Genomic DNA, 21588 nt, shown 5'->3' with positions numbered 1-21588 from the left:
GAACTGCTTCAGCTGTTCTGAAGCAGCTCTAGCTGAGACCTAGAAAAACTGAGAGAAAACACCATTAATGTGATGGCCCTTAGATTCCTACTTATACAGGAAACACTGCCACACTCACACTTTTTGAAGACTAAAAGAACCAAAAATAATAAAGGAAAAAAGTTTGGTTACAGCGGAGAAAGCAAGGAAAGGTTGTTCCATTGCCTAGACCTCATTGCCAACACAGCAGCCACTGCCAGGGCACTGCCAGGGCACTGCCAGGGCACTGCCAGCTCCACGGACTGGGGAGTTTGGTTACCATGCCAGACACTTCCCCAGCTGCTGCCCCTGACAGAGCTGGAGTGATAGAGCAGCCCCTGGAGAGCCATTCCAGCTGAGGCTGGATTTGCTGGTAAGGAGGCAGAACTGACACCTCTTCAAAGACAAGCTGGAAATGCTCAGCACTAACTAAACAAAAGAGTTGGGCAGGGCTTTTTTTTATCCCTGACAAAAGCTGTGTCATACCTTGTGTTATGGTTTGGAGTTGTCTGTGAATTAAGGACGCCAAACTGGCTGATTCTGCTATGGTGAAATGACATTTATGCAGATAAAATTAGACTTGATCAAGTTCCTACAGCCAGCACTGACTAATTCTGTGCATGTGCAGAGAAGCTGCAGAGGGAGTTACTCTCTTAAGCATTCAGTTGCCCCAGTTATCAACCACTTCACTTTCAATATAAAAAACATATTCTGAACCCCAAACTCTCAGTCCTATCAACTCAGATGTTGTGTTTGAGCTAAGAGCACGATTCCTAGCTGGGCATCACCTCACACTGGATTCCGACCTTGACCTGCTTTTAAAGATAGACATCACCTTCACCTCAACTGAAACACTGCACCTGCAGATAAGGTTTGTATCAAAGGAAAAAGGGAAAAAACCCACCCAAGGTAAACAGAACTGACATTTTCAAAAATGCATTTTTATCAACTTTTGTTTCAGTCAATGCATTAGATACTTAAATGGAAATGTACTTACTGCTCTTTTTCTGGAACAACCTGTAATCCAAGGCACAGTAAGGTTTCCTGAAATCTGCAGAGGAGAAGGAGGAAACAGAACAGAAACAAGAGCAGCTTAAGTTGCTGTGAGAGCCAATACTGAGACTTCAGCACTGTGCATTCAATTCTGACACCAATGTCTGTTAACAGGTTAAGACTGAAAACCAAAGTCACACTCACCTTTACAGCCAAGAATAAAAGTGTCTTTGGGTGAGGGCAAGATAACACAGTGACAACTTGGGTGTTTCTGTACCCCAAAACTTGTACTTCACAACAGCAGTTTCCCTTTCCATCTGGCAGGATGAGCAGACTGGAGTCAGACAAGGGCTGAGGACTGAGCTGCCCTTCCATCTTTTCCAATTACATCACTTCAACTTCCAAAAGAAATGTTCTCATGCTTTCATTGAGCTGTTCAATGTCTCATGTTAAAGATTTGACTACCAGCAGAAAAATTAGGGATATCAGGATGGAGAAGGAAGGAGAAGGGGTGCAAAGGCAAAGGAGAACTGCTTCCACTCCTATTGCTTCTCCATCATTCCCAGAGGTCAGACTTTATGAAATAAAAATCTCAGAGTGTTTTCCCTGACCATCTGAGGTGTGTCATAGCCTGGAATATTTTAGGCTTATTTAAGATCCCATATTCATCTTCTGCTGCAGATAAGCAATGCTTGAGAGACTAAACACAGCTCTGGAGAGATCAATCACCTGTGAGGAAAAAACCTGTGCACTTCTGCTGCCTGACCCAAACTGCTCTGAGAGTTTTGGTACTTGCAAAGTGCTTCAGTGATGGCCTTGCAGCATGAGCACAACAAGCACAGCAGCCCTGGTACAGGTGGCTGCTGTACAAGCACATAAACACTTTTATTCTTCAAGCTTTTAGCTGGAAGCACTTGGAGGTCACCCATGGTCAGACACTTTCTCATTACAGCACGAAGAGGGTTGAGGGGGATGGAAAGGAGCACCTTCCCTTCCCAAGGGCCAGCCTGCATCAAGCTTTGAGCCTAAAATATTAATTCTTCACTGCATACACACATTTTAGAAATTCTGTAATGTCTGTTACAACCCTATATCCCACACAACAGCTTCACACCACAGAATCCACTGCAAAGGCACCCTGAGGAACCACCCAGGAGGCTCCTCTTCACTCATTTAAAGGGGACTACAAAAAAAAAGTGCTTTTATATGGGAATAAAGTAACATCTACCTGGCAGAGTGTTAAGGGTTGCTGGGAAGACAAATGCACACAGTTCTGACAGGGATGAGGCCAAAACCAGCCAAGTTCATCTCAAGAGAACTCTCTGGAAGATCAGGTGCATGGCACCGTTCTGAGCTGCCCTTGGCAAACAGGCACAAGGGCTGGGCTTGGGAACTAAGTAAATAAAAATACAGATTTTCAACAGTGTTCTTGTCCCTTAGGGTTGGGGGGAGAAACCAAGACTAAATCCCAATTCAGCCTGGAGGACAGCACAGGTAACCTCTCCACTTCAACACAGTCAAAGTCAAGCTAAGCCAAGCAAGTAGGCTGAAGAATTTGTTTACTGAAACTGCTCAGGCATTAAAATTGATCACTTAATTAAATTTAGTCTTAAGTTACACTAACATGAATTTGATTAATTGAACCAGTAAGGAAGCTATAACTAATTGCTAATTAGATACCCCACCAATATATGACAGTAATTACTTCATCAAAACATGAATCACACAATCCTGACTTTGAAGAAGCATCTACTTGGATGTTCAACTACTCCAATAATCATTTAGCTCAGGATTAATCTATTTTTAAATTCAAGAAGATTCCCCCAAGTTTAAGGATTTTCATCTCTATGCTGATGGATAAATTAGCTAAAAACATGGGCAATAAAATTAACATAAACTGACTACAAAAAACTGAAGTGTCATCCTGTACAAACCTAAAAGGATTCAAGGCAGCACCTTAGAAAGTCTCTAACAGCCAGAAGTGTCACCTCAGGGGTTCACAGGGTGCATGCTCACAGCAAGAAGGGAATTAACAGCATCCTGCTCAGCTTTTCCAAGGTTTAGAACTCTGGAATGATAAGGGATATGACAGAAGCTCCCTCCATCCACACTCCAAATCCAAAGAGCAGGCATGGAGGTCAGCTGGGGTACAGATGAATTCCTCACTTATCAAAAAAACAGGTGTGTTGTTACAACAGGGGAAAGTAAAAAAAAAAACACAAAACAAAATTCCAGAGATCTTATTCTGATCCATAAAACACCACACAGACAGATAAAATATCATCTACCATGAACTGTTCTAGCTTTTCAAAAAGACTCAGTTCCTACCCCATAAAACTCCAAAACAAAGTTACTCAAAATTTCATTAATAAAATAAAATAGAAGAAATCAATCTCTTTGATGCTTTTTCAAGAGTGAAATAAAGCACCATGAGCACACACAGCTGATGGAGGCATCAGTAATGGATTTCCCTTCATGAAACTTTATAAAATGTCCTTAACTCAATTGTAAGCACTTTTAGCAACCCTTTATTGGACTGATCTGCACATTTACAGCTTTTCATCTCCTGTGAAACTGGGATGGCAAAAGTAAACAGCATTTCAGGAATTCTGTAATCAAGTAAGAAAAGTAACAGCAAACACAGAGACTGTGTGAGGGTAAAGGAGAGAACAGCCTATCTGATGTGCCATCTACTCCCCAGAATTTACTCTGTTCATCAAACCTCTGGTCTACTCAGAGAAGTAATAATTCAGGTGAAAAGTGGCACTGACTTGGACTCAGAAGCTTTCCTTCAAATGGTAACATGAGATAGGAACAAGTCAAGAAAAAAAGAAAAGAAAAATAAAAAAACCTAAAAAACCATGATTCACAAAGTCTTGTTCTCTACCCTGGTGAGCAAAGCACAGGAAAAGCTGATATGCTGTCGACATGGTTTATTTTCAGGAGAAAATAAAAAGGCAGTAACAGGCAAATGCATGCAGGTGACACACACAGAATCACATCCTGTCAGCCTTAAAAGACTTCTACCTCAGTGTCTCCAGGCTATGTCATGCCAGATGGTGTAAAAATCCATGAAAACGCCAATTTGGATGTTTCCTGCACAAGTATCTCTCCCCTTGTAATACCAAAAACTAAAAAAAATGTGTCAAGTGTTGCAGTTTCTCCTAAACATCTTTTAGTTCTTCAATAATCTGCATTTAATTTCCCCTCAGAATCACTAAAGGGATTTTAGTACACGAAAAGGAATAAAGGGATTGAATGTAAAACTGATTATTTGAATTAGATGCTGTGAGAAAGGAAGCTGAGTTAACTCCATCACAGGGGATCCTAATCCCTGACAGAACACAGAGACTGCCACCTGCACAGAGAGTACAGGATTCCAAGCTGACATCAATGGGGTGAGCAAACGCACAAACGTCAGCATGAAACCATGTCTTGTGCCACATGTGATGTGTGTCCACAGGGGAACTCCCAGGGAATGGCCATGGCATGTGCTGGAAAGGCAGGGCAGGACAACACAGGCCTGAGCAACCAGCTTGTGGGTATGACCCTCCTGCAGTCAAAATTTAGCTCTGGAATTCAAGAAATCTTCCTGATCTTCAATATATGGCTACCAGAGGCTCAGCTGGACAGGCAGAAGTGCTACCACACTGCAGTGCTGCCTGCACTGGGTTTGAGAAGGAATTACCTCCACTGAAAGTCATAAAAGGAGCACAGCCTGCAGAACGGTGAACCTATTGCTTAATAGCTACCAACTTTGAAACCAACATTTATCTACAACCTCGCCTTTGAGGTTTGAAGACAGAGATAAACTGATGGATTACCTGGTAATTATTTTGGTTTTGTGACAGCCTCAGTTGACTTGAAGATGTAAAATGAGGAGAAAAGGTACTTCTGGCTGCGTTGGCAGGGTTATAAATCGTGCTGGATGTTGTGTGCAATGAGGTCCGTGCAGGCAGGTGGAACTCTCTGCTGTGGTAGAGGAGATTGTCAGGCACATCCCTGGCACTGCCCAGCTGTGTCCCACAGCCCCCGCTGCGGCCCGGCCCGGCTGTGCTTTGGTTGTCCCCGCGGCCGGAGCCGCTGCCCTCACAGTATCTGGAGTAGCTGTGGATCTGCGCTCCCATGGAGGCCAGCTCCTCCTCACGGGCGTACTCGTCCTCCACGTCGCCGGTCTCCATTGCGATGGACAGGCAGCTGCCCTCGGGTGAGGGCTGCTTCTGCGGCGCGCTGCCCGCCACCAGCCGCTGCGGCTGGTCCGTGACGGCCAGCGAGAACACCTCGCGGATCTCCAGGTTCTGCGTGCCACACGCGGGGTCCCTGGGGTGAGCCCTCGGCCCGGGGGGCACGTGCGACGCCAGGGCCGCGGGCTCGGGTTTGTGCAAGCGCTGGCACGCCAAGGGCTCGGCCCTGCAGGGCCTGTGGCAAATCATGGGTTTCTGAGGTAACACCAGCTCCGCCGTCTGCACCGAGGAGCTGCCGTAGCTTTTCTTCGTGTGACTGTAGATGGAGTTTGCAGAATTGAGCACGCTCGTTTGCCTGGATAGAATAATGGTCTTTTCCCCCACCAAGAGGGAAGCGTTTTTACAGTGGGGTACCTGCCGTCCCAGAGGGATGTGCTGCTGCTGGAAGTCTGCGTCGCTCTTGCCCGGGAGCCGGGGGATGGAGGTTTTGTGCAGCTCTGCCACAGAGGCGTTCGTGTGCTTGGAGGCTCCCGGCCGGCCCGAGGAGCTGGCAGGGCTGTAGATACCAGTCACTATCACGTCGTTGTTAGAAGAGGTCCAAGAGGATTGCTGGCTTTGGGATCGAGCAATATTTACCACATTTCTCACCGCTGCTTCTGGGGGCACGGAGGGAGTGGCAGGGGCAGTGCCTGGGGGGGTGCCCCCAGATTCCACGGCGATCTTGCTGCTCATCTTCCGCCGCTTGTTGCCAACCCACGTCTTCAAACAAGACAGCAATGACAACAAACACAAAATGAGGTGTCAAAGAGGCAGAAAAAAAATAGCAATTCCATTTTTAAGCAGGTCTGATGACATGTTAAGTGTTTGAGTTGAGATCTAAGTTTACAAACATGTAAATCATGTACTGATTATGCAGTGAACAAGACAGGGTGGAAATACAGGCCTGAACAATACAGGGTAGAGATCTAGGCCTCTCCTCTTTGGGATCCACAATTCAAACACAGGACAATCCCAGCCTCAATTCCAAAGCCCCAGCATCTTAAAAATCCTGACACTCTCATGCCTCCTGTCTTGAAGTTACCCTCAAGATTTATTTCATTGACACCACCATGACTTACTTCATACAGGAAAAAAAAACATCCTTGCCATACACTATTCTACTCTACTAATTTTTTTGTCAAATTTTACAAAATATCTAATTTAAGGCACAACTTGTAACATCCAGTAAAATGTCAGTTACTGGTCAGCTTTGCTTCTGCTGAGAGTCCCATTCTCCTGACCAACTGTATTTAGGGAATTCATGTGTCTATTATAATCCTATCTTCAAGTGCCAGCTGCAACTCAAGTATCATTTTGCAAAGAATTAATCACTGACCAAGAGTTTTATAGGATAAAAAGAAAAAAAGGAAAAAAGGGGGCATTAGTAGAAGCAGAAATGATGAATGTAAAGAAGAGAAAGGTAAGATCATGCTAAAATATGAGAAATGCAGGACAGACACTGGATCTGTTTCCATTGCACTTCCTAAGTAAGAAAAAGTTTAAGTGCTGCAAATCAGGGCTCAGAAAGGGAAGAAAACAGAAGGAATGATACTTGATTACAGGAAGGGAAATGGAGAGGGAAAGGAAACATGAAGATGGAGAGGGGAGCTGGACTGCCTCCTCTAGGACATTCAATCAGCACAAAAATAGCAAACCAGCCCTGGCTGCACCATCAGCATCCAGATTCCTGTTACAACTGCCTGCCTGCCCCAGGAGCCTGAACCCCTGGCTGACTTTCACAGCTTCTACCACCTCCAGCTGAGAAAGTAACTTTTAATGTTTCCAGAATGTTCTGAGGGAGAGGAAACCAGGTAAGAATTTGGGAGCAGTGTTGTTACTGTCAATGTGCCACTGTTAAACCAATTAAAAACCAACCTAGACTGGTCCCACTTGCTCCTCCTCAGCGTCCAGTGTCACAGCAGCTCCTGGGAGTTCCACTACCCTTTGTTATTTTTCCATCTAATGCCTCAGGATTTCTATTTCTGCTCTCTCTCGGACAACAGCCATTTTGTTGTCTAGTGTTTCACAAAGGGATTATTATTTCCCTTTCCGTGGAATTCATAGACTCTGGAAGAGCTCCTGCTAGCACTGGGACATTCTTGCTTTATAGGAAAAGAATGTCCTCACTGTGAATAGCCACAAAGGACCACAATATTTATGATTGTGATGTGGAATACAAGTGTGACAGAGTGATCAAAAGAAATAGTTCCACCAAAAAGAAATTGTTTCTCCCAAATACATGAATTTATAGAAACTTATTTAGCTTAAAAATAGTTTCTTAATAACATGACCTTGCTTTTTATAATACATCATACATAGGACAAGCCACCCTATAATTTAATAAATAACTTTAAAAATCCCAACAAAAGACAACAAAAATCACACCGTGTGCAACTCCAGCCCCTGCTAAATTCAACATTCATGTGAAGATATTTCAGTGAAAACAAACTCTAAATAGGCTCGCTGGGTAAAAATAAATGTCAAGCACACACACACACTGAAGTCAGATTTAAAACAAGGATAAAGTTAGAGACTCAAGACTCTATATTTTATGTAAAGCAATAAATATGTATGCTTAACAAATTTGGAAGGTCTCAGTACTTACCCTGACCACGCTGAAATCCAGTTTAGTTTCTTGTGCACACTGTAATATGAGCTGAAAGCAATTTTTACTTTGATTTGTCATTCCATTTTCATAGTAACGCTGTAATATCCTTTGTTGCTCTACAGTAAATACAGAACGCAGATTCATCTGAAAGGAAAAGGAGATACTCTGAAAGCTGGGCTGGAAGCTGTAACTGTGCAGGAGGCACAGGCTCTCCTTTGTGCCAGTGATAACACTGAGGACTGACTTGTTTTCTCTACAGAACCTTTTACCAACACTCTTCTTGACTTTCCAAGAAAGCCTCTTGCAATCAGCGTTGTGTCAAGCTGAACAGGTGAACTGGATGTTTGGAACAACAGTGACTGCTTTTCACAAATAAATAAATATTACAAGATATTGCTAAGTCCATGAGGCCTTAGTTAGAAAGAAAAAGTTTCTTTCTTAAAAATGTAAATTAAATAAAAGCATTACGCAAAACATAGAAACATCTGCAGCTCCAATATCAGCAGGTCTGTCTCCCATCCCTAACAACAAAAAAACCAGCCACAATCTGGTATAAAATCAAGGTGACTGACACGAGTAAAGTTTCCACTGTCTCCAACTTCAGCAATTCCTCCATTCCACAAGAGCCAGTTCTGCTGTGTCAGTACTATTATCAATATTACCAAGTGCACAACAGCGTCCTAACAGCAAACTGGAGCTTGATGCTCTTGTTACACAATCTACACAGGCAAACAATGCAATCCTCCGGGGAGATATCAGAAAAGAAGACCCTCATCATCACAGATTTCCAAGGTAGGGCCTTTTTTTGTCCCAGACAGGAGGCCACAGCTGAGACAGTGCAAGTGCCAGCCAGGAACAGCCTGCAGCCAATGTGGTGACTCGGGAAGCAAAAACGTCACCAGCCACAAGTTATTTTAATGCAGTATATGAATCACAATAATACAGAATGAACCAAGGACAAGAAACCTGCCAATATCCAGTAGGAAAATAAAGGGGATAAAGGAACCCTTTGTAGCCAAGCATTTTTAAAAATTCTGAATGGAAAGGAGGAGAGGGGAGATCTACCTAATCTTTGCACAAGAACTGATTCTAATATAAAGCAAATAAAGTTATTAGGGGCTCAAAAGCATAAGCAGACATCCAACTGCTTTCACTTTATTCTCCAAGATGATTATACTATGTAATGGTAATGGATGTTAAGAGTTCAACAGGCCTGTATAAAGAAAGAGATTGATATCTAGAATTTGGAGTAAAATGCCTGTAGGCCAGAGCTTTGACTTCAGAGTTTACTTTCCTCTCTATGTCAACAGGCAATAAAAAAATGAGTAATTACCAATTTGTAAAAATTACTGTTTCTTTGAAATAACAGATAAAATAGAAGATGATTTTTCAATTACATTTTTTACCTCTATTCTCAACTCTTATTCCTCCTCCCAGTCCATTATTAAATGCAGCACCAGCTGCATTACAAGTCAGGTTTGCCCACGTTCTGCCTCCCCATAACATTTATTCAGTCACAGCCAGAGCTGGCCAAAGGAAACTCTTGCTCTGAATAATCTACTCTTTAAAGAAATTTATAGCAAGCAACAGAGAAGACAATTATTACTCCATTAACAAATCAATAAAGTTCATAATAATCTACTTTCTCATGTTGAGAACTGCCTTCAGATCGCCTATGTGGATACACAACGACAAGGCCATGGAATGATTTACATAACTTTGAATGAACATAGAAGAGTTAATGTTGTGTTTCTTTTTCCTCCTGCACGATTGGCAGGACCCAGCTTCCACTCCTCTGTCTACTCTTTCAATACCAGTGCTCCTGTTTTATTGAGTAGGGCTCAGTTCCCACAAATGACCTCATCAGAAATAGTTCATCTTTCCTCTTTCAATAGTTCAATTTCCATTTTTCCAGATCCTGCTGACATCACCCCAAAGCTCCAGCATTTCCACACACAGGCTCATCACACCATGCTCTCCAAACAGTTCACCAACTGCACTGAAGACTCTTCCAATGGCAAAATAAATTTTTAAAGCCAGACCTGACGACCTGGGAGGGAGGACCTGTGTCAGGTCCTTGACACGTTTTTTAATTATGTGGATTTCTGTATCCAAGGTCACTTCTGTGTTAAAACACTTTCATTGTTGCATTTGACATCTGTAATTGAGATAAAGACAGGGCGGATCATTTTGATTAAATCACTTGAACTTCAGATAAACCCTTGAGCATTGCATGACAGGTTTGGCCCAGCTAAGCTTGGGAGAGGTCATGCTCTGCTTTAATAACTCATTTTTACAGTGCATTTTAATCACACATGAACTCCACCTGCCAACCAAAGTCCTGGTCCAGTAAAGCAGAGCTCAAAGGATCCCTGCAGATACCACTAGAAATTGATTTAAATAAACAGATTACAGGATTCTCCAGCCACAGAGTTATGAACTGAGTCATAACTGCAGTTTACATTCCAACATCTAAACCTTCAAATAAGCAGGTGAGATTTATTAAAGCTTCTTATGTCATGGATATACCAAACCCTCAGTCAAAAGACAGTTCTGTACCATCTTCCACCAATTTCACACCAGTGGCAATATTCTGTCTCTGGCAGGTTCAAAGCTCTTTGATTAATATTATGTCACCTGTAAAATGCAGATGGAAATCAGTTTGCTATCAGCAGTTCTTAAGGGCTGATTCTGAATATCTAAAGCAGTACCCTGTATTGAATAAACCAATTGATAGATGTTTGGGAGCTCTCTTGGAAAACCAGAGTCCAGAGCCATCCCATTAATCCAGGAAGAGCTGGATTATCTCTGCATATCCCACCTGCACAGACAACAAGCTCTGCTCACTGCCCGAGCCTGTCACACCTGGCAATTTACCACACCGAGTATTCACACAGCTGTGAGAACATAATGTTACTGTCTCTGAGACAAATTAATACAGGATATGTTCATTAAAGAATTACACTGATTATTTTTTGGGAAGTTTTACAAGTTCAGCATCAGTTTTCATAATTAGAACAAGATCATGAGCTCTTACATTTTCTTTTAATACAGGAAGTAACTTGCAAAATGCTAAAATTACTGAACATTGAGGCAGCCACATCAGTGTGAAGGGAATCAGCAGGTCACACACTTTCATCACAGACTATTATTCAAAACAACCACAGGAACTTCCAAGGAAATAAACTCTTTTTCCCAATCTGTGCACCTACAGAGCACTCCAGACTCTTCAGGATTTCTCACCTTTGTCTTGAACCTCAGACTCCAAGTTAGAAATCCACCTGGATTTTTATCATAATTTCATTTTGATCTTGACTTGCCAAGCTTAGCAAACAAGCCTGTGAGCTTTTGGGAAGCCGAGTGTCCAGCTGGTTGGCAACACATTGGCACTGAAAAGAGAGTTTGTTACAGAAAAGAACTCTGTGAAATTTAATAAAAATCAGGTAAAGCATTATGCAAACAAATTCTATGAATGTAAGTTGAATTGTCACTTTAATGAAAGATGGAGGTGGCAAAGATGTATTTAAGGATTCAAAATCTGCCTGCTCTAATAAAATAAGGCAGCCTTGGCCAGGTGTGTTGGTGTCTCTCACAGTGCAGAGAATAACCCATGACAGCTAAAAAAGCAGGTTTTCCAAGGTTTCCCTTGCCCCTGCTACTTGTCCCAGGCCAACCAACACTGCTAACTGCACTCCCATGGGGTCTCCCACCCCTCAGCCTGCTGTGAACCCAACAATATAAAGATGTTTTTTCACTGCCTTTCTGAACTGAACGCTGATTAAAAAATCTGCTCATTGTAGGATCCCTCTGCTGTGTCGTAGTTTGGGAGGTGTAAATGAAGTCCAAGTGCTGTCAGGCACTGGGGACACTGGGAGATCCCAGGGTGGACACTGAAAAGGACAAAGAAAAATGGGAAATCCATGGCCTTCAGTTTGTCCCAAGGACAGTTCCATGGACACCCTGCGACCGTCACCGGCTCCTCAGCAGATGACACTGGGGTTGTTCTTACAGCTGAACTTTTTCAGGCTTCTTTAGTGGTTTGAACAACTTCTGCCCAGTATTTCCCTTCCATCCCTCCTCTGGGAAGAGTGAGAATGAGGGGACAGCAGGCAGAGCTCCAGCAGAGCTCTTGAAGCCGTGCTTTGCCTCAGGGAACAGGTACTCAGTGCATGATCCCAGTGCCTGCTGCAAATCCAGCCCTTCCACCCCAATTACTTCATCCAACATTCCAAAATCAGGAATCTCTCCAGGGAGACCGGGTGAAGCCAGGTCATTCCTTTTCAGCAGCTAATGGAAACAACTTCATGTCAAGGAGTGCCACAAAAGAATGACAACTATAAGGAAATGGGGAAAAATAATGTAATCAAATAATTCAGGGGTTACTGAGCTGTTCTGCAATTACTTGAGCGATCTGGGGGGGAAAAATAAAGAAAAGATAAAGGAGCAGCATAAGGAAAAAAACACAATTTCTCCCTACAATGTACAGCAGTATGATCTTGGTCTCCAAAAGTCCTTAAATGCTTGGATTGCTGAATCAAGCAAACATTTACAAGTCTTTATACTAACACTAATTAATTTGAAAAATAGGAAACAAACCCAAAATTATACTCACTTCAAACAGCAACAGAAACTAGTCTTGGGTGTCAAATAAATAATAAATTAATTAATTAACTCGAGAGTACAAGCCACCAGGAAGTAACTAAGTATAAAAACACTTATGGTATAACATATTCTAAAACTGTCAGGGATTAACACAAAGTGATAAAAGGGAACAATCAGTTTTTGAGAGTTTTCTTTTTTAACTTCAGTTCCAAAAAGGCATTTTCTTAGGAAAAAAGTCACCTTATAAAGACTATTTCTGTTTTAGTCTCTCCATCTGTAAGAGGTACAAGAAAATCGGCACACTCCCAATTTTTGGGTTTTTTTTTGTTTTTTCCACAGATCTCCAGTAGCAAAAAATAACAAGTCTTAGTGCCAATATAAATCTGAGACAAAACTGGAACTATGGTAAGAAAACTACTATAGACATAAATAAAACCAGACTGCAGTAGTGACACTATTCCTCCAGCTTTAGAAACTTGAACTGAAATAATCTCATTCACTTTCCAAGGCTGCCAAAAACTCACGATTTTTTGCACATCCGAAATGGAAAGAAAACAATCAACCAACCAACCCCTCAACTTACACACTATGTGGAGATACTGGACACACATCAAGCAACAACCTTTAATATTCTGAATTTGTAGGTTGGTGCCTCTTTCCTACACAGGCCAAACCAGTTACAACCATTCACTCCAAGTGCAGCAGATGAGGCCGATGCTTGGGTGAGTGTAATGTACACACCAGCTTGTAAAACTACTTTTAAATATCCGTGACTCGCAGCATAATTGCTTCCCTCTCCACTAAGTACAGCGTTTGTAGGATTGTATTACAGCCCTACCTATAAAATGCAGCCCTTTATTAGGGACAAATTAGACAGCCCTCAGTAACTTAATAACATAATAACCCATGACCACAACACTGCAGGTTTCTGCATCCCATCCTGCTTTATTGATGCAAATGAGACTCCTGACTGCAGCTGGATTAGCCACGTGTTTTAAATAAAGCATGTACATGTTTTGTAAGACCTATGTCAGAAAAAGAGGAAGAAACATCAAAATGCAGTGCTACTCTGAACATGTGAGCTGCTTCAGGACTCCAGTTGGGAGGACACATACTTTAGGTGAGTTATATCCTGTGGGTTCTTATCCACAGAATGAGAAACCCCAGGCTAAGGGGGGACAGGGCTGGGGACTGCTCGGGCAGGTGAATGCCACACAAGCACTTCCAGAGGTGAGACATCCAGAAGAGCACAGCTAAGGACACGTCCTCTTCCTCATCCTCAAACACCTGAGGGATCAATGTGTGGCAGCACAAGGCGCCCTGTCCAACCACAGCAGGCCAATACCATGGAACCACAGAAGGGTTTGCGTTGAAAGGGACCCTAAAGTTCATCTTCTTCCACACCCCTGCCAACACAGGCACACTGAGCCACTGGGGACACCGGGGCGCTAAGGCCTGACGCAATCCGTGACAAAAGAGAACACAGCTTTAAGTTTTGCCAAGGTAGGTTCAGGTTGGACATTAGGAAGAAATTGTTCATGGAACAGGTGATAAGACATTGGAAAGGGCTGCCCAGGGAGGTTTGGAGTCTCCATCCAGTGCTCTGGGCTGGGTGACAAGGTGGGCATGGGGCACAGGTTGGACTCGGTGATCTCAGAGCTCTTTCCCAACCTCAGTGATTGTGATTGAGACACCGGGGAATGAGGAAATTAGCGATGACAGGACCTGTGCCAGGGGAGGTTTAGGACCGCAATTATAAACAATTCCTCCACAGAAAAAGCGGTCAGACATTGGAAGGGTCTGCCCAGGGAGGCGGCAGAGTCCCCGTCCTGAGGCGTTTAAGGCAAGGCTGGACGTGGCACTGAGTGCCCGGGGCGGTGATGGGTAACACGCTGTGCTGGGGATCCCGGGCTGTTTCCGGGGCTCTGTGGCCGCGATGTTTCTGTCACTGTCACGCTGCTGTGACCGCGATGTTTTTACGACAGCGATACTTGTGTGACCGCGCTGTTTCCGTGCCCACCACTGAGGCACCCGCGGCTGAGGGGGCCGCTGCCGGGCCCGGCGCGCACGCGCAGAGCGGCCCCTCCCCTGGCGCGCGCGGAGCGGCTGCGCGCGCACGCGCAGTTCCCCCGGCGGCTCCCGGCGCGTGCCCGCCGCTGCCCCCCCCGCTCGGGGCCGCGCCGGGGGGGGGGGGCGGGGGGAGCAGCGGCGCCTGCGCGCGCCGGGCGCGTCCGCGCGCGCGAGCCCGCGCCGGCCTCCCCCCACCCCCACCGCCGGGCCCGTGGGGAGGGGGGGCGCATCGCCGGCATCATCATCACCATCATCATCACCACCATCATCACCACCATCATCATCATCATCTTCCTCCTCCTCCCCTCCCGCCGCGCCCCTCCCGCCCGGGGGCCCCGCCGCGCACCCCCACCCAGGGTGAGGTGGGGGGACACCCCCGCGCTTACCGTGTAGCGCGGGGCCGGCGCGGGGGCTCCGGGCTCGGCCGGGCTCGGCTGGGTCGGTCCCGGCGTCACACAATGAAATCAGCGGCCCCGATCATTAATTCTCATCATGATCGTGACGTGCGCGCAGACAGCGGCCAATGGCGCGCTGCGATCAGCGCGGCCCGCGCGGCGCCCGCCCCCGCCGCCCGCCGGGGGGGCGCGCACGGGAGCGCGGCCAGCGCCGCCGGACACGGGCCGGCCGCGGGGCCGGGCCCGGCCCCGCGGCCGGCCCGTGTCCGGCGGCGCTGCCCGCGCTCCCGCACAGCCAGCCCCGAGCTCCCGGCGGGGAGAGCCCTCAAGAGCCCGCAGAAAATGTCCCCGAGAGGCTCTGCCCGGGGACAGCGCCAGGAGCAGCGCCCGTGAACTACAGCAGGAGTTCCGCCACAACACGAGAAGAGCTCCGTTCCGTGAGGGCGGCAGAGCCCTGGCAGGGTGTGGAGCTTCCCTCTCTGGAGGCATCCCAAAGCCACCTGGACGCCTTTCTGTGTCACCTGCTGACCCCGCCTGGCTCAGGGCGATCTCCAGAGGTCCCTTCCAACGCATCCACGCAGTGATGCTGTGGGTGCCATCCTTGCACAGGACGATCTCCAGAGGCCCCTTCCAACCCATCCACCCAGTGATGCTGTGGGTGCCCATCCTGGCACAGGGCGATCTCCAGAGGTCCCTTCCACCCCATCCGCCCAGTGATGCTGTGGGTGCCCATCCTTGCACAGGGCGATCTCCAGAGGTTCCTTCCAGCCCATCCGCCCAGTGATGCTGTGGGTGCCCATCCTTGCACAGGGTGATCTCCAGAGGCCCCTTCCAGCCCATCCGCCCAGTGATGCTGTGGGTGCCCATCCTTGCACAGGGTGATCTCCAGAGGCCCCTTCCAACCCATCCGCCTAGTGGTGCTGTGGGTGCCCATCCCTGTGACCCCGCTGCATTCTGCAGCCTGGGCTCACCAGGAGGTTGTGCCCAGTGAAACACAAAAAGCTCTGAGAAGGACCAGGGGTTCCGTTTGCATCAATATGGCACTCAGTGAATAAACCTTTTCTTTCCCAGGATGGATACATTTGGTCTGGGAAGGGAGGAAACGCCGGTGTGTCCAGGTGGGCATTGCAGGGCAGGTGGGGCCAGGCACCTCTTCGGGGCCAAGGCTGGAGCTGGTGACAGCACAAGGCACCCTCACTCACTCCTGTGTCCTTTTGGGGACTCAGGAACAGCCAGGTGCCTTCCTTTGGGCTCCATTTCCCTTCCAAAAGGAAACCTCAACAAAGGAGCAGGAGGCACATTGCTGACCATCCTGATGGACTGTGTGGTGGAAATCATGCAAAATCACTGTTTATTGGCTCAGCTGTCAGAGCACTGAGAAGTCAGACTCCGATTTGAGACCTGTGTTCATTCCAAAGTCTCCAGACAGGCCATATCCCTACTCCAAATAGTTTCCTCTGAAAGTCACAATGTTAAAATATTAAACAGGCGATTAATTTTGTACGATGCTTTAATTAGAAATACCAGTAAATATTTCTGCAGGACTGAAATAAAACAATTGCTGCTGGTTCTCTGTAGGCAGGGAGGAGAAAAGCAGACAGTGTTTATGTTTATTTTAAAATTGCAAGAAGTTGTTTACATTGTTTAAAAATTTTAACACGGATTCTGCACTAATGGTGGCATCCCTTTGGGGAATTGGGAACAGATGATCTTTAACGTCTTCCCATCTGAAACCATTCTTTAATTCTATGGTTTAGTAAACATCCTGGATTTAGTAACAGAATTTTAGGGAGAGCCCATATATTTAAACCCTAAAACTTTGGTTGTGCTGCTTTGTCTCCTGGATATGTTCCCTTCCTCTGTGTGCCATCAACACTCGCCCTGTAAAAATTAAATACAGCAACCATAAAACCTCTACACCACCACTTTTATAGAAAATAATTGGTTTGGAATTAGCTATGGAAGGTTTCCTAAGAAACTTGGTATGTTTTCTTCTCACGTTATCTGTGGCTTGGGAAACAAAAATGGTGAGACAGTCTCTCTAACATCCCTTGACAGATACAGTGGTGTCTGATAAATGCAGCTTATTAAACTCCTTTAAAATGGTGAATAATAGAAAGTAATATTTCAAGGGTTCTAATTTGACTAACAATGGGCTTACAGGTGCTTTTTCTATAGTTTTCATCAAAAAACTCATAGAATCGTTCTTGAAGGAGACATGAGATGTGTATTTAAGTTGTCAAAGAAACCAGTTTGCAGACTTGCGGCCCCAAAAGAAGATTTATTGATCCCAGTAATGTTCTTTACAATAGAGGAGGCTGAATGTACAAGTTAACAAAGCTGCTGCTGTTTGCAGCAGAAAAGTGACAAGCTCCAGAAAGAATCTCATGTTATAGATTTCCTTCCCTCGTAATGCCTCTTAAGGAGCCAAACCTCGAGAAAAAAAACACTATGTCAGGATGAAATAAACCAAATATTCTTCTCCTGCCACCAGATCTAAATGCTTTGTCCTTCATTGATGACAGATTTAAATCAACAGGGGCTGGCAGATTGGTGTGGTGGTTTAAACAGCAGCCTGGGACGTGAAAGGAGTCCTTCCATGGGGGAATAAGCATCGAAGTGAGGCTGTGCTGCAGCTCCTCTGTGCTGAGGATGATGATGATGATGATGATGGTGATGGTGATGATGATGGTGATGAGCCCAGCTCAGCATTAGTGACTTACCCCGCTGTGTTCTAGGGCCAGGGAAAGCCCTGAGGCCAGCACTGGGGTGGGCATTTCCTGCCGCAGCTGGGAACATCTGCATCGGTCCCTGGATGGGAATAGATTCCACCCTCAGGAACCCAGCTGCAGCATCACACAAATCTTCCAGGACCTTTCCCTGTTCCAGCAGCTCCTCGGTTCTCAGACTTTAGCAGATCGTGCAGGTGAGAGGAGTCTCTGTAGGGATTGCTCGGAATTCCTGGGCAACGACTTGGGAGCTGGTGTGTGACTGCTTTGGTCACACAGGTTAGAGCAACAGCTGCTATTTCCATTTCTCTGGCTCTTTTTGGAGTCTGGAAAACACTGAGGAAGCCACAGGAGCAAACCCACCCCACTCCACAGAACCCTTTCTCAGGACAGCTTTCCTTGCTTTGGGATGCCATTGTTTAGGGATATTTTAAAGGATGGAGCTCTAAGCCAGACCTTGGGCTCACCTATAAAGTCAGAGGGAGTGAAAACAGGGTGGAAAAGAGCCCATTTTCACCTGGAAGTTTTGTATTTGCAGTTCTCCATCCCGCTGAGAAATTTGGCTCTGGTGCTGCTCCAAGGTATGAAATCATGGGGCTGCATTGCATCAGCCAAAAAGGGACCTGGATTGAATCTGTCCCTTGTCCCCAGAGTGTCCAACTTGTGCTTGGCAAAATGTATGGAGAATCCAATGTGGAAAAACTTGGAGCTGATCTGGTGCTTGACCAAGCACCTTTTGGGAACTTCTTGCTATCATTCATCCTGAATCTTTGATAAGTTCAACCCTCAGAAGAGATTTACTAAACTTCAGGTTCAAGAGTGGCCACAGGAAAGCCCTGCTGGTGTCCTTTCATTTTGTTGGACAAGTGTATCAACAGTTCCTTGAGGAGCTCCTCAGGCAGTTCTGAGGCTTTGTCCCCTCCAAGAATGTGTCTGACCATTCCAAAAACCTTGCTAAAGCCAAGATATGTAATATTTACTGCTTCGTGTCTCTGCAAGGCTCCTTATTCTGCCACAAAGTTTGAAGTGATTTATTATTTAAAATAACAATTATTATTTATAATTATTTATTATAATTCATATAAATATTATATATTATTATTATTAATCATTATTTATTATTTTAAATATTCGTTTGGTTGATTCCACCAAAATATGCATGTCCTTCTTTTCCTATCAATACCATTGGATTTGCAGGGGAAAAGTTGCTCTAAAGAGCAAGTTCTTGGTTTAAGTTCCTGCTCTTTCCCAGGTTTTCTGCTCAATGAACGTCCAAATGACAACAGCGATGCTCAGTTTACAGAAATATTAAAGACACACTAAATATTGGGAGTACAAGGGCGCAATTGAAAATCTACTAAATCAGGAGGTTCCGTGTGAAATGGTGATGAAGAAAGATTTACAGTGTGTAAACCTTAGGAAAAATGTTAATATGGAAAATTCCGTGCAGCACATTTTCTGCATCTAAAAGCCCAGCCAGAATTAGTGGTCTTACAAGATTTACAAATTTTCTGTCTTCTTTGAACTTGGTTTTGCCATATTAATTAAAATTTCATGTTAATCCTTACCCAGTGCATAAACAAAGCTCCCATAAACTAAATCTGTAAGTATGTCCTTTGTGCTGGTATGGAAAAAACAGCTGGTGCTTATGGGAAAAAAAATGGAAAAGAGCCTGGCTGGGTAGATATTTTAAGGATTTGTTCCACTTTTTATCTTATTGGGATATTTTTAAGAAAATCGGAGATGCTGCTTCCTTGCATTTTTATTGCCTTTGATAATTTTTCATACACCAAGCAGGAAAAATTATGAACTCGAGGAACATATAAAAATGCATTAAGCCAAAAATTTATCCAAAGAGGGAGATAATTATTGTATATTTATTTTTATTTTATTTATTAGTATTCCTAGCATAGAGAGTTTTATAATACAAAGAGAAAATGAAAATATTTTTAAAATAAAAATGAAAACAAAACCAGGCATGAGAAAGCAAAGAACCAGGAAGAGAACCATCATTAAAAAAAAAAAAAATCTATACAGCCCCTCATTTTGTCATTTATCTTCCCTCTACAAGCCTAATTCAATTGGTGAGATGATTCACCTAAATGTGAAGCCCAAACAATTCTTATTTCCCATGACTTTTTTAGAAAAGCAGCCAAGAAAATGTTGAGTTGGAATCTTCAAAGTGCTTATTAATTTAGGCAGCACTTTGCTTTTCTTTGACTTGTATTTCTCCAGAGGTTAAGATGGTTTTCCCATGTGCTCAGCTCTCCCAAAATCAAACATTCCTCTTCCCCTTCTCTTCTACCTGTGGGTGCACATTTACTCCATCTCCACCAAAGCTTGCGCCTGTCCCTCTTGCTACCAATCCTTATTTTTCTCTTGTACCCTTGACTGGGCTGAAAGAGCCTGAAAAGTGCTTTTGGTTTTTTTTGTTTTCCTTTTAATGTAGTGGTTGTCCCTAATCCTTTGGAATAAAAATAACCATCACCCAACAGTTCCTTCAAGTGTTTCTCCTTGCTTCTCTTACCTTGTTTGATTTAGTCAAGCTCATTTTTCTCCTCAGTCCCAGCAAGCCAAACGAAAGGAAAGGTTTAAATGCAGGTTTAGTTCTAAAGGAAACAGCGCCATAAAAGCAGAGATGAAGACAAAAACTTCAGAATCAATTTTACCAATAAAATAGCAGTACAAAGCACCACATCCTCCACAGCTCCACATTCCTGTTGAAGAAAGGCGAGAATCTGAATGATTCCAAGGAAATCCTTTCACCAGTGCTGAACCACAAGCACTTCCTGAAAGAAAAGCATGGAGCTACTCCAACAATATTAACCCCACTGGGAGCCCTTTGGGTGTCCTGCTGAAAACGTGCTCCTCACATGGCCTCCCAAAAGTGCAATATCAGCTAAAAATGCCAGTTCTGGCAGTGCCAGATTTCAGCAAGGAGGGAAATCCGTGAGACAATTCCCATGAGACAATTCCCATATTGGCTGATCCATCCGTCAGTTTGCAGGTGGGGTTTCAAGAGGAGGTGAAGGGTTACAGGAGAATCCTGGTCAGGAGAAGTGTCCTCCTTGGGAAGGAACCACTGTCTTTTGTAGATAAAATATCCAAATAGATAAATAAAATATCCAAATATTTGTTCAGTCCCATAGCACCACTTTTATTTTGCAACAAGACTTTGTAAGTTGAACTCTTATCACTGACTGCTATCATTCATTACAGAATTATCCTTTTAAGAAATATGTTTACAAAGTAATCTTCCATCTTTGTCTTTGAGATAATAATAAAATTGTAGTATCGATGGTTTGATGCCAAATATTTTTCCTTTTATTGTAACCTTGTTTTCTTTCATCTACAGAGGAATTTGTTTAAATGCAAATTACTTCTTTCATGAAAGAAGATAGCTTTTGTATGAATCACTATTTGTTTAAATAATTTCCTTAAATGAAGGAAATTAGTGGTACTTGTGGTAGCACTACATTATTGTTTCCAACCTGTTTTACTTCCTCTCCATTTAATCTTGTTTTATCTCAGCCCAGATGAAATGGAATGATGGGACATTAAAAGGAAGCTTTTGTAAGAAGAGGGAAGGTTATTTCCCAATCAATGTGGATGCAGTTTGTACTTTGGTGTTCCTGATGGATGCTTTTTTGGGAACAACCATACCCAGGAAATGCCTTTAATCTCCTTTGAGGTGAGACAAAATGCCCAGTCTGGTTCAGCTGCAGGTGTGGCCACTGTCCCTCAGCTGTCCCCATGAGGCAGAGCCCTGGCTGAGGCACTTAGGGCAGCATTTGGGGCACAAATAGAGTTGTCTCCTTTTAAATGCAAGATAAGAGCACAGGAACTCATCTCTTGGATCATATCAAAAGCCTTTTTAGTCCTGGCTGACTTTTTGGTGGGTGTTTTGTGTTGGAGAATAGGAGTAACTCCCACACAGAGTGATCCCCACA

At 44.5% G+C, this 21588-nt stretch overlaps 1 protein-coding gene across 2 annotated transcripts in view; it reads right to left on the bottom strand.

Annotated features, from left to right (window-relative positions):
• HDX (highly divergent homeobox) overlaps positions 1 to 15106 on the bottom strand; it is a 40487-nt gene extending 25381 nt beyond the window's left edge. The window contains exons 1-5 of one of the 2 annotated variants that reach the window (XM_072929030.1): positions 14901 to 15106; positions 11086 to 11231; positions 7840 to 7986; positions 4836 to 5954; positions 1016 to 1069 (exon numbers count right to left, since the gene is read on the bottom strand). In XM_072929030.1, coding sequence (XP_072785131.1) covers positions 1016 to 1069; positions 4836 to 5954; positions 7840 to 7986 — 1320 coding nt within the window. In that variant the 5' untranslated portion in view covers positions 11086 to 11231; positions 14901 to 15106. The remainder of the gene's footprint in view (positions 1 to 1015; positions 1070 to 4835; positions 5955 to 7839; positions 7987 to 11085; positions 11232 to 14900) is intronic. The other variant, XM_030272431.4, reaches the window with a different exon arrangement.
• Positions 15107 to 21588: the final 6482 nt, after the last annotated feature.

This window comes from Taeniopygia guttata, chromosome 4A, assembly GCF_048771995.1.
Source record: "Taeniopygia guttata chromosome 4A, bTaeGut7.mat, whole genome shotgun sequence".
Taxonomy (NCBI): domain Eukaryota; kingdom Metazoa; phylum Chordata; class Aves; order Passeriformes; family Estrildidae; genus Taeniopygia; species Taeniopygia guttata.
The sequence above is the reverse complement of the archived record's forward strand: the minus strand, read 5'-3'. Positions and strand labels throughout refer to the sequence as shown.